This window comes from Serinus canaria, chromosome 6, assembly GCF_022539315.1.
Source record: "Serinus canaria isolate serCan28SL12 chromosome 6, serCan2020, whole genome shotgun sequence".
NCBI classification, from domain to species: Eukaryota; Metazoa; Chordata; class Aves; order Passeriformes; family Fringillidae; genus Serinus; species Serinus canaria.
Genome location: NC_066320.1, coordinates 22,840,438 through 22,853,514, shown reverse-complemented (window position 1 = coordinate 22,853,514; position 13,077 = coordinate 22,840,438). Strand labels below are relative to the sequence as shown.

At 44.7% G+C, this 13,077-nt stretch overlaps 1 protein-coding gene across 2 annotated transcripts in view; it reads left to right on the top strand.

Annotated features, from left to right (window-relative positions):
• NT5C2 (5'-nucleotidase, cytosolic II) overlaps positions 1-13,077 on the top strand; it is a 59,806-nt gene that overhangs the window by 34,289 nt on the left and 12,440 nt on the right. For both annotated transcript variants that reach the window (XM_050976231.1, XM_009087215.4), the window contains exon 4: positions 11,668-11,785. In XM_050976231.1, coding sequence (XP_050832188.1) covers positions 11,668-11,785 — 118 coding nt within the window. The remainder of the gene's footprint in view (positions 1-11,667; positions 11,786-13,077) is intronic.

The window sequence follows — 13,077 nt, the reverse complement described above, 5'->3', positions numbered from 1 at the left end:
GCATAAACAGGTTTTGCCCTTTCCTCAGGTAGGTGTTTGTGTCAAAGCCATCCTTGCAATTTGGAAGAGGAAATTTTTTCACACCCTCATCTCATTTTTTAAATGCTTCCCTTTACCTGTTGACTCTGGAAAGGATACACTCAGCCAGAAGGCAGAATTGGATTGTTGCTGTGTGTGATCTGGGAGAAACTGTGACAGCAGAATTGAGAGCTGGCTCTTCAGTCCATCTACTGTCTTTACTGTAGCTGAGTCTATCAGGTTCCTGTGTTTCAGTTTTGTTTAATTTTCATGAGAAATGGGATTCAAGAATTTGTACCTTGTATGAAAAAAATTTATGGATTGCTCAAATGAAAAACAAGTCATAAATGTGGGAGTTTTATACATGAAAGATTGAGCTGAATACTTAAACTACTGAGCTGGTAAACAGCTACAAGGTATCTGGATGTCAGTTCAGGCGCTGTTATTGTCTGTTTATTAGTGCTGAAATCGAATGTAAGTGTTCTAATGAGGCACTCCTGCTTAGGTTAAAGGTTTGCCTTCAGTTTCATCGTGATGTAAGGACCACAGGCTTTGAGGCTCTTTTGGGGAGATGCTAGGCAGTTTTGCTTCTTTCCCAGTTTGCTGGATAACGCGGTTCTTTGTGTCATACAGAAAAAATGTGGTGGCTGGAGAAGAGAGTTGGTAGATGTGCAGGAGAAGCTTTCCAATTCTCCTAGCCAGGACTGGGAGATGCCCTGACTGTTGCACATCTGCTGTCTGCCTTTTCACATTTGCACATTGCCAGTTTGACAGGTGCAGATTTTGCAGATTTCAGAGGCAGGGTTAGCCATTGGTCTTTTAAAGCTAAAGGCAGACGGAGAAGCCAAATTGTTCCAAGTATGCTTTGAGCTGGATGTCTTTTCAAATACCAGTGCAGTGATTATTGTCCCTGCTCTCTTTGTGTTGCTGCTCTTCAGAGCCTGACCATTTAAAGCTGTGTAATGAGCAAATGAGGTCTGGAGCTGTGGGATCTCACATGCTGGCATTGGGAGCGAGGAGTGGAGAGAGCATGTGTTGCTTGCTCTGTCCCAGTAAATCACTGACTGACAAACTGCTAATCTGCTGTCTGGGGATTCTTGAAGAATCACAGTGATAAACAGAAGCTGCTGAAAGAACGAGTCTTCACAGTGTAAGGAAAGTTTCAAAAGCTGCTATATTCTGTGTTCTTGCTCTTAAAAACAAGATGATAACACCAAGCTGGGTCAGCACGCTGTTAGTATACCAAGGCAAGCTCGATGAAAATAGGGAGGCACTTTTCAATCGAATGGACCCCCTTATCTAGTAATCTTAATACCACAACAGAAGTACTATTAAGTTGCAAATACCCTTGTGATGACTCCAACAGCTTACTCTGTAGGAGGAACCAAAGCTGAGAGTACAGAAGGCTTTAACTCTGAGATCACATGTGTGCCGTTGCTTTGTGAATGCCTTATTTTAGCACCACAGAAAAACTTCTGTATGTGGCTTCTTGCCAGCACGGGCACTTGTGCTGCATCTAAGCCCAGGTGCACACTGTTAAACAAATGTGTAGCCTTGGAGGCTCACTCTCTTCAATGAATATGGAGAAAAATAAGAGGCTGAATCTGTTTGGATGCTGATAAACCTGAAAAGTGCCTTAGATATTTTATATTAATGACTTCTAGACCTTTAAGTAATCTGCTTCTTATTTCTAGGTGATAGAAAATTATGTCTGAACCCGAAGCCCAAGCAACTATTTCTTCCCCATCTTTACTGAAGAACTAAGCCCATATTTTGGCAAAGTAGTTTGTTTCCATGGAAATGCAGGGATATTTCCAATATGGGATTATAACTCACAGTGGGCTGTATCTGAGAGGTAAATTGCAAAGGCCACTTGTTAAGCACAAAAAGCATTCTCTTGTGTCAGGGAAACAAAAAATTTCCTGTGAAAGAAGAGGTGACTCTTCTTTCACAGGAAAGTTATACCAACTATCAAAATATAGACAAACTGAAGTTTCCTTGAAATGCAGAGTCTGTCTGAGTTGCTTCTCTCAACATGCACAATGTGACCTCTGTGCTGCTGTTCTTACCTCAAGCCATTCATTTTTATTCAGCAGAAGAAATCTTTCCAACACTAAGCTCTGCTCTGCCAGCCTCTGAGGCATATTCAAACAGCCCAAATCTTTGTTACATTGAAGGCAAACAAAGTGCAGCAGCAGAGGGCTAAAAATATCTGGAATTTACCAATGAGAGCACTAATAAGCCTGCTTTGGGAAGAGTTAAAGCTGATGATACTTGACAACACTTGTTTTTAATACAAGCAGAAAGGCAGCACTGGAAACAACCTGAAGTGTGGACCCAGCGATTCACAGCCAGGCTGCACGTTCAGTGCTGTGTCAGTCCTTGAAGCAACAACAAATCCTGTCTTCACACAGCCTGTTAGCATGCAGAGCAGGAGAAGGGGAGCTGATGCAGTTCCAGGTTAGAGGTTTTAGAGCTGAAAGCTGTGCTGTGCACTTGGGGATGTTTGCAGGAGCATTAGAGGGAAGGAATTTTCCACTGCTCTTAGGTTGCAGTGGGTGCGTCGCTGCTTTCTGGGCTCTGCTGCGGCTGGGGACTGCAGAGCCCTGGTGCTGCTCTGGAGGGGAGCTCCGGTTTCCAGCCAGAGCCTTGAGTTTGGTGTGGTCAGAAAAGGGTGCCAGGGAGCCACTGGAGCTCACATCCAAAGGATTCAACCCTCTGATGATTAATGACCCTTGCCTTAGTTTCTGTTATCTGATTTACTGTCAAAAACATCTGTGGGCACAAAGGCGCTGTGCAAGATCTGGCTGCTCATGCAGGGCAGAGCAGCTCGTGTGTTAAGCATTCAAAAGTATTCTGGGATGCACCTGGAGGTTTTGTCAAAGTATCGACTGATCACTACAGACACATAATTTTTAATGAAATAGAAAAGGCACAATAAATATTGAAGTGTGCTTTAAAGCTAAGCTTTGTCTTACTGCCCTGGTCACTTCTGTGTTTGAAAAGGTTTCTATGGCTAAGTGAAAATTATACTCAATCTGGCAGCAGTTTCTTCTCATTTAGACTGAAAAAAACAAAAATTCAAAGAAAAAACCAGTGTTGCTACCTATTTTGTTTGGTATTATGAAAAATCAATTTAAATATAGGCTGAAGTGCTGCAATTCTACTTTTCATAGTACGGTGCATTTTTATTTATGGTTTAGTGCTTAAAATCAAACCCCAGGAGACAAGAGGACTGGAGACTGTTCCTAATTGGTTTTCAACTCATTTTGACTGTAGACAAACCCTTTATGGTCAGAGTTCAGCCGAGTTCATAAACAAATGGCAAGTCAGAAGTTCACCATGTTCCTAATTGAAAACATGTGAGTTGTCCCATGGATTTCATTTGGGATTTCTTGTGGTTGCAGCCAGGCACGTTCACCACTGTGTCAGTTTGTTTACAGGCACTGAGCTCCCAGGTCAGCACAGCACAAAGGTGCTCCTTGCCTGCACACAGGGCATGTTTATGTGGGCAGAGATGACCCAAACCACTGCTGGACACACCAGACCTTTAAATAGGAGTGTTTTTGCCTTCATGGCCAGTGAAGATACTGTGAAGTGAAATGCCTTCAGTGGCTGTGGCAGGAGCTGAGGGTAACACTTGATGTGTTATTGGAAAGAGAGATACAAGGCAGGGGATCTGGAGGTCTGTGCTTATCCCCGTGGATTGCAATCCCCTTGGGATTGCCAAGCCAGCTGAGTGTTTCTACAGAGGGTCCCACAGTACAGGTACCTCTGCAGGGTTTGCAGTTCTCATGGGAAAGAAAATCCTCAGCTTTATTTCCAGTGCAGAGTGACAGCACCCTGCCAGGCTGTGCAAGCCAAGCGTGAGTCTGGGCTCCCATCAGAGCTGAGCAGTCTGACTGCACTGTCAAAACTGAGGGTAGTTAACACCCAGGTGTGAAACTTAAACATGACATTTCAGATTCCTTCCTGTGTAAGTAATGAATTATTTTAACATGGAGAGCAGCATAGCTTGAGAAACCTTAGCATTCCCCTTTTGTTGCATTTCAGTGGCAGTGCCTGACAATACCTGCCTGATTAGAAAAGGCCCTGTAACACAGAGGCTGAAGTCATTAGTATGCTGGAGCAGAAATCCTCCTCCTTTCCACTTGTATATGAAAAGTGGCTTTGCTCTGTAACAAATTTTGAAGATAAGATACCCTGAAAGGAGGGTCAGTGTGGACAGGTCAGATAGCATTCCTCACTACCTGGTTACTGCTGGGGATCATCAGAGACCTCTGGCCCTACAGCTGAGACACTTTCCCCATACTATGGCAGTATGTGAAATGCTTGCCCAACACTTAAAATGTACTTAAAGTACATTTAATTGGTATTGTTATTTCAGTGGGGTTTGGTTTTTAATTAAGTCCAGTGTCCCAAACACCTCCAGGACTGGTCACAGGCTGATTCCCTCTGGATTCTCAGCTGGAGTTGCAGATTAGATGATCAGAATTGCCAAGTAATGAGTATTTGGAGCTTGTGTGAAATAGTCAGTGGTGTTGATATTGTCGAGGGGTGACTGTCACAGCCACAGTGTAGTGGACACCAAATGCCTGACTTTGGAGCCCTGTGTAGGGGAGATACTGACAGAATGGAGAGTTCTGGGGCAGAGCTATCCTGTTCTGGGACACTTGGATCTCATTTGATAGACGTTGTTGAGGCAGGATACATAGATATTTGTACTGTTGCAGGGAGTGGGTTTGTAAAAGGGGATCTCAGTCCTCAAGGCTTTAACTGAACAGTTTTTGTCAGTACAGCACTGATACAAGTCTGTTCCTAATACACACTTGCATACTTGGTGAACCAAACCCACTACACGTTACTTATTTGTGGTGCAATTCAGAGCAACACTTTGATCCTGCTGTGTAAGTCAGGTTTGTGTAATTTCAGAAATGTATTTGTACAAGCTTAATTATGCATGTTGTGCCTGAGACATATAAATCTGGATGGTGGCAGCTCTCCACCTGCCCATGTATGTCCCTAACTGCCTGATTTGCATGCCTTACTCACTGGAGAATAAGCAGCAACTGAAAAAACCTGTTTTTAGTTATTTTGCTTTCATTTCTTCAAGACTTAACACAAAGTAGTTGGGCTGCATTTCCTGTGCTTCAGAGAAAAGGCAAAACCCTGTGCATCATGTGTCTACATTTTGGCTTATCTGTCTTCATGTGACCTCTGGAGAACCCAGAGAGTAGGTAGCATTTCTCAAGATTGAGTATTTGTTAAAGCTTTTTGCAACCTTTTAGGAGGAGGTCATCACCTCTAGTTTAAGAAATACTGATCTTATCTGGACACCTGCAAGTCAGCAGCACAGGCAGCATGGGGAAGTCAGCACCTGCGTGGGGAAGGGCTCGAGCCAGTGTGTGCCCAAGGGATCAGAGCAGGGATGCACCACCTGCAGGAAGCAGCTGCTCTTGTCAAGTGCCCTGACAGTGGGGTTTGGTTTGGGGGCATCACAAGCACCTCTCCTGGGGCTGCTCTTGCCTTCCAGCTGGGAGGAAAGGCAGGTGAGGAATTGGCAGATGGAAGGGATGAAGTGCCTTCAGGAGGTGGTGGGGCATCATAAGAGAGCAACAGATGGAGAAAAACCAGAGGCAGGCGCAAATGGTGCTTCAGGTCATCATTTAGTGGTCCTGGCTCTGCCTCCCTGCCTGGAGGAGCTGCTCTCTCTCTTCTGTTGTAGCAACCTCCTGAGCTTGTTTTTCCCTTCCTAAATGAGGGTTCTGATGAAGGGCAGATGCTTCCTCAAAGCTGCCTTGGTGGTATGGGAAGTCAGTGTGTTGTCACTGTTCCCAATTCAGGGCTTTTCCCAGCACCAAATCCATAGTGATTGGAAATAAAAAGGCAGGCAGCACTGCTTGCAGGTGTGCAGTTTGAGACAGCAAATACATCTCACAAATGGGAGATGACTGAAGCAGTGCAGAAAGGGGTCATTATTTTAACTTCAACTCCTGCTTCCCTCCCAAGATCCATGAGTACCTTGCAAGAAGTGTTGGCAAGCCCTGGAATAAACCATGTCACATCTTCAATGAGAAGCACCCTTGCCTGAATTTTTGTGCATGGGAGCCACAAGGGAAGACACAGGCAGCCCCTAAAGGGTTTTCTCCTCCCCACAGCTTAAGCAGAGCCATCACATGCACTTCAGCCTTCCCCAGCTGTTCATTTTGAAACAAAACAGGCCTTAAATGTTTATTTTCAGAGAAGCCTTCCAGGTGGTCTGCATACTTTTGTGGGTCATTTTTGCAACATCATTCCAACCAGTTCAGCTTTATATTTAGTGCAAATTGGATCTCAAAGATAATTCTTGATTCCTCTGTAAGTTGCAAAGTAACCCTGGCATTCTCCCTGTGTGTGCCTGCCAGTGAGAGCCCAGCAGTGCAGCTCTGTGTGCAGGTTTGGTGCTGGCTGTGCTGCAGTGCTGTGCCTGTCCCAGGCTATGTTTAAATGCAGACACGCCCACAGACTGACCCGGTGTGTGAGGCTCTCGCTGGGAGCACCTTCAAAGTGTAGGGCAAAATTCTCTTCTCAACTTCCCAGAGTAGCTCCTGATTCAGTCTCCCAATTTCCTGCATTGACACATGCAGGCACTGTGTGCTGTGAAAGGGTGTCCTGAAAGGAGTAATTTGTCTCTGACTGAGGAATGGACCATAATGGCAAAGCCGCAAAAAGAGCACCGGACCTTTTCTTGAACCAGTTCCTCTGTGTCTGACAGAAACATGAAGGATTTGTACCACCTGGGCAATATGCTTGTAGCCTCTTCCTCCTAATTATCCCTGAGCTGATGATCTAAGACTGCTTTGTGGATATGAGGACAGAATTTTGCCTGTGGGATGCACGATTACCAACTGTGCCTCTTCTGTAAATCAGTTGTAAGTGTATTTGGAATAACTGCCAGGCCAGCTTCTGAGCTTGCCAGAGGACAGAGCTCCAGCAGACACAGTCCCACATGGCACAGAGCTGTTGCAGTTTTAAAATCAGTCTGATTTTTTTCTTTAACAGGGGAGCCCAGTGTAACTCCGTCAAGCCTGGAGTGACACTCTGAATCTGCATCTGCCTCATGTGAGTTAAAATCCTGGCAGCAGCATTTTGCATAAGCTGGAGCCTCTGTAGAGAGCTTTTTTTTTTCTTTTTATTTTTTTTTTCCTTTTCAGGAAGGCTATAAAATTGTAACTGTATGTGTCTTGGCAGCAAAGGTAAACACAATCACAGAAATGCATGAGAATTGCATACCTTACTGCACAACCCCTGCTCATTCCAGACCAGCTTCCCTGCTAGCACACCCTGTGTCAGTCAGGGATCACTCATCACAGACCTGAAGGCTTGCAGTGTTCACTCTGGGGTACTGCTTTTTACCTTTTAATGGTGTATTGTTAAGCCAAGTAAAGGTATTAAGAGGAAGCTGGAATGCTGTCAACTAGCTTCTGTTTTTTTAAAACCTTTTGTTGTTTTCTTTCCACCCTGGTTGCATAATCCATGAGCACTGGGTGCTGATTGCCCTGTGCTGCTGAAGCATCTGCCTGTGTTGGAACAGGACTATTAAAATAACAATTCCTCTGGAGCTGAGGACTTGGCTTTGTGGCAGAGACGTGGCCATCAAGCAGTAAGAACAAGAAATCTAGCATGTGCTTTGGTTTACTGTCATCCCATGTGTGTTGGGCAAGGACCGTGTGAAACTGTGTTTGTGGCTCTGCCTTCTCCCATGTCACAGAGCTGGGAATGCTCAAAGACTGTGCCCTTCTCAGCTGGGTGAAGGAGCTGGGCACAGGAGACTGCGTGGCAAATAGCTGAATTCATGACATTGCCATGACACACAAACTATCTCCATCAGAGGTAACAGGATTCAGCAACCAGGTCTGAGGGAGGGGATATTCCAGCAAAGTTTAAAACCATGTTTTCATCATGCAGCTGCAGAAAAAAGTATTGATCTGTCCTCTTCACTCTGTTTCCTCATGGCTGCCTGAAGACATGAGAGAGAGCAACCAGCCCGGAGTACAATGTTGAAATAATGGGGTAACACCTGTAACTGGGGCATCTTCCCCAGATGTGCTGCCAGAGTTGCAGTGATGTCAGCCTGTCCTTTCTTGATCTGAGGAGGTGGATGGTTTGTTTGCCCGGAGGGAGCTCCAGTTACTCAAATAATGTCAGGGGGTTGTGGCTCATTCTGGTTGATGCAGGCAGTGCTGTGGTGTAAGGTGCTGTCAGGGTGGCCTCAGGGAGCTCTCAGTCTCTTCCCAGCTGTGTGTCTAATTAAAGGAAAGTTTACCTGGAACAGCAAGTGTGCTGGTAACTAGAGAACATTTATTGTCCTTTCAGGAGTCCAGTTTCGTGTGTCTCTGTTTAGTTCATGTGTCAAGGAGAAGGCTCTCATTTCCCAGATATTGGGGAGTAGTAGAAAAATAGAGATGGGATCTGAGGTATGAATGAGCTAATAGTTTAGTGTTATTCAAAGAGACATCAAGGAAGAAAAATCTAGGGCTTGAGAGGTAAGGGGAATAACTGTCCCCCCAAAAGAAACATTTAGATTAATCCTAATTAATGTACTGCCTCAGCAGAGACTTGGGATGATGAAAGCTGAGGGTGATACCTCTTCTTCAGCCTTATTCCTAATGGTGCTTCAGCTTGTTTCCTTAGAGAGTTAAAAGGAGGTCTGTGGTGATTTTCTAAGATGGAGAGGCAAATACAGAAAGAAATCAATTGAGCGAGCATATTTTGTGAGCAGCTGACCTTGTATCCCACACAGCTGTTCCCTGGTGGAGTATTAAAAAGATTCACAGATTGCTCATCAGAAAGCCCTGGAAAGGCTCTGCTGGAGCTGTGGATGAACCACTTCTGCTTGTCCAGAGGAGATGCCAGCGTGCTCCTGCCCAGGTTCCTGTCTGGGCAGCATCACTGTGGTTGGTGACTTCAGAAAGACCAGGGCTCCCTCAGAGAAAGGTTTTGTTTGAAGAGATGTATTATGGATGAAGTTGGTAGCATGGTCCATTTCCCAGGGGGCTGAGAAGGAGGAGTGCAGCAGCTTCAGGGACAGAGTGGGGGGAGCTCACTTAACGGGGAGCTTTACAGAGCTTTGACATTCTGAGAATGTGTGCAGGTGTACTTCTAAGAGTTTTCCTCGGGAAGGGCCTTTACTGTCCTGAATCAGAGGAATTCCTTGTTCCAGATGATGCTCTGGTGTCACTCTCACAATTTTGTTCATCACCTAACTGCCTATTGCTCCCTCCAACTCTAGCTCACTCCCCAGAATTGCCTTGTCACTGCTTTCCTCATTAGCTGTACCTTTTGATTGCTTATTCCTATCTATAGCTCAATCAATCCTTCCTTTCCTAAAGGATAGAAAAGCCTACGTGCATTGAATGTTGTATCATGTTGTTGGTGTTTGCCATTGGTATAATATTGCTTGGAGATTTTGATAACTGCTTTATTGATTTTACTTATCTGTTTAAGACCATTACAGGTTTGCTTATTACATGTTTAATGCTGTTAGTTTAATGGGGAAAATTAACTCTTGGGATTCTGGTACTTTTTAGGTTATTAAGAGAAACTGGAGCCCTCTGTCACGGGTACTGTGATCTCAGTCTTCTGACAGTCTTGTTTCATATAAAGTCATTGCCTTTTTAATTTGTTTTTAGTATTTTTTATGTTTTCTTTCTCCTCTCAGATTAAACTTCTGTATCCCACAGTATATCTATATATATGCTGGTGATTGCTGGGCAATGTATAGACAGTGTGTATTAATACATATCATGAGGCCCACAGATGTGTTGGATCTCTCTCAGGAAAAGCAGTCTGTCCTCTCATTTACTGTGTAACTTGCACATTTTCAGCTATATTTGAAATATGCAAGTATTGGAGGCAGTTGGACCCATTAAATCCATGGTAACCCTCATGGCAGTCAAGGGTTGTATTTATTTATCTTAGGACCAGTTTAAGACAGCAACATTATGGTATCCCACTCCTAAGGGGAAGGGAGCACCCAGGATTTGTGGGTGCTCGTGGTTGAAAGGAATGACAAAAGTCAGGGCATCCACAGAAGCTTACAAAATTTTATTAGTAAATTAGACTTGGCATGAGAATTGGTATGTTAATCCCTGGCCTTCTAGTATGAGCACACAACAGTGGGGGTTGGATGAAGGGGTTGGGTAAAAGGGAAAAAAGAAAGAGATGAATTGAAGAGGGGAAGAGAGAGAGAAAGGAAGAAAGTGAGAAAAAGAAATCACCAGTCCTGGCAGCAGCACTGATGAGGTGCCCAGTGTCCTGGGGCACACACACCCCAGGGCTTTGTGGGGGTATCTTTTTATAGATGAGTCTTCCCCACCTTTAAAGCAGGGCTCTTGTTTTCTATGGAAATCAGTTACCATGTGCACTCCATTCTTCCAGACCTTGCTAAAAATAGGTTGGAGGGTCTTGGGTGGTCTTGATCTCCTCCTTACAGTCCATGCTCACTTCTCGACCTCATTCCTGCACTGGGGCTGTGCTGTGCTTATCTCTGGGAGCCAGAACAAGGACACTTGCTCCAGAAAAGTGCTGTCCTTACCTCCACATAGCCCCCTTCTCCAGCCACATCCTGTTCTTTCTCACAACATGTTATTACCAACAATCCCTGGCTGTTATTACCAACAATCCTTGGTCAGCTTCAGGACTATCCAGCTGTCTCAGTGTTTGAAACATGCACATTAGCCCCTTATCTTTTGGGCTCGTGCAGACGTGCAGTGAGTGTAAACACTCTGCCAGAGAAACCCTGTGATTTCCATCTGTCCTGATTGCCTTTTAGATGTAATTTAATGATCTGATTAAACAGTAACATTTTTAGCACATGGGAAGGTCATTTGCAGGAAGAAGAGAGGCTGCATGGTAGGAATGGCTTAGTTGAACAAGTCCATTTCTTTTGCATGGAGTGAAGGGAAGGTGTGTGTCCCAGATGAGCAGCTCCTCTGACATGTGAGAGCAGTGAGCTTGCTTTAAAAAGTAGCATTTTGATGCACAGGGTAATAATGAACAGATTTTTTGCAGTTCCATATGGTGTTATTAACAAACAAATAATATGTTAACTTGACAGCTCTACCTTCATGCTAGCTTAGTCTGCAGCAAGCATTAATTCCCCTGATATAAAATCTGGAGCAATACTGAACTTTGGGATTGTGTCCAGAGCAGTTACAGTAGCACAGAAGTGATGAATTTCAGGCTTTCTAACCTCCAGTACATGTGCTCCTGCAATTTATTGGTTTCTTTATCAGCTTTGCAAAAATATAGCAAACCAAAACCCTGTTGGAGCAGATACAACAGGGAGTGTTCATGCATCTGCCTAACAGGACTGCAGGGAGAGGAGCTGCTGTTTGAAATACATTTTTCCCGATGCAGAGAGCTATGATAAACTGATGGATATTTCATCTGGTGCTCTCTGCTGCTGAAATTGAAACTGCAGCTCTGCTTCACTGCAGCCCTGGGGCAGGAGCTAATTCCACCACGTTCTGGGCTGGGGGACCCGAGGCATCAAAGGAGGGAAGGGTATGTGGAGGAGGGAGAATGGGTACATTACTTTTAATTGCCTTCTTGTTTAATCCCCTAGCTGTTTTCCAATTTTCTAACTGAAATCTCATCTTGGTACAGTGTATAAATCCCCTGAATACGAATCTCTTGGATTTGACCTGACCGTAGAAAGATTAGTTTCCATTGGATACCCTCATGAGCTGCTCAATTTTGTGTATGATCCTGCATTCCCTACCAGGTAAATGACTCATGGGTACCAACCCTGCCTCCTCCAGGCCCCCAGGCTTGTTCTGTGAAGTTCACAGGCAACATGTGAGGCCAACCTTTCAGTTGTGGATGTGAAATCTATGGCTGGCCACAGATCACGGGGAAGGGAGAAGACAAATACAGTATGTGGGGGGGCTTTGCACACATGGACCCTTGCCAGCAAAGAGGGAGTGTGCAAAAAAAAAAAAACCCTACTGAAAACGTGGGCCAAAAATAGCCCTTCAAAGCAAAGACAGCAGAGGCACAATTGGATTGGGAGTGAAATCAGAATCAGGAGGAGGATGAGCCTTTACTGTCCAAGAGGCTGCTGGGATGTCTCAGAACATTTTTCTTTAATGATTTTAATTAGTAGTGTTGTGGTGCATAAGACATCCTGAAAATTAAGGTAACAGTAAACAAGAATAGAAGTGGGATCAATCAAGTTTTCTTATCAAGATGAATCAAATGTCAAAACCACTTGATTTAGTAACTTTTTTGATTTTATAATTTTACACTAAGTTAATGGTGCAAAATTACTAAATTCCTATATTTTCTCTTCTGGTGGGAGAGATAAAAAGGACATTATTTTGGAGAAAGCTTTTGATCTAACTCTGCACCTTCAAGTTCTTTCCACTTGTGCCTTTGCTGGATTTTGCTTCTTTGACTCCTTTGGAGTTTCTTCACAAAAGACTGGACCAGAGGGTCTGTTGGTTTGTTCCAGTTTAGGTCTGGCAGCCTCCTTCCTTTCCTCCTCTCAGCACGTTTTACACCAAGATTTGCTGCTGGCTGTGCCCTTGCCTGTAACAAGGCATAGCCCTCACAAAGCTGTGATGAGAGCTCTGTTCAATCCACCACCTTCATCCCAGGGAGGGGACAGAAGGGGTATCTCTGTGGGAAGGCTGTGTTTGCCAGATGCAAGCTGCTAGATAAATGAGACAGAGTTTTGCCAGAGTCAGAACCGGGCACGTCCAAAGTGATGTGCCATGGTTACATGTCCCATCTGGCTTTGTCTGTGACAGAGCCATGAAAAAGCAGAGAGAAATTCCTTCATCACACCTCACTGTTCCCTGCAGCCTGACAGGGTGTCAGGTTAGTGACCCTGTGGAAGAGGCCCACAGCTCCCCTGGTAGATGCCCAGTTGAGCTTCTCAGGTTAAACCCTTTGGGCAGCAGGCCAGCTGTCTGCTGCCTGGTGATGCTGGGCTCTGGTTGCTCACCTGCTGCCAGCTAAAAGGGACAGTAGGGATCCCATCTCCATCGTAACAGCAGCTCTGTTCTGATGCCC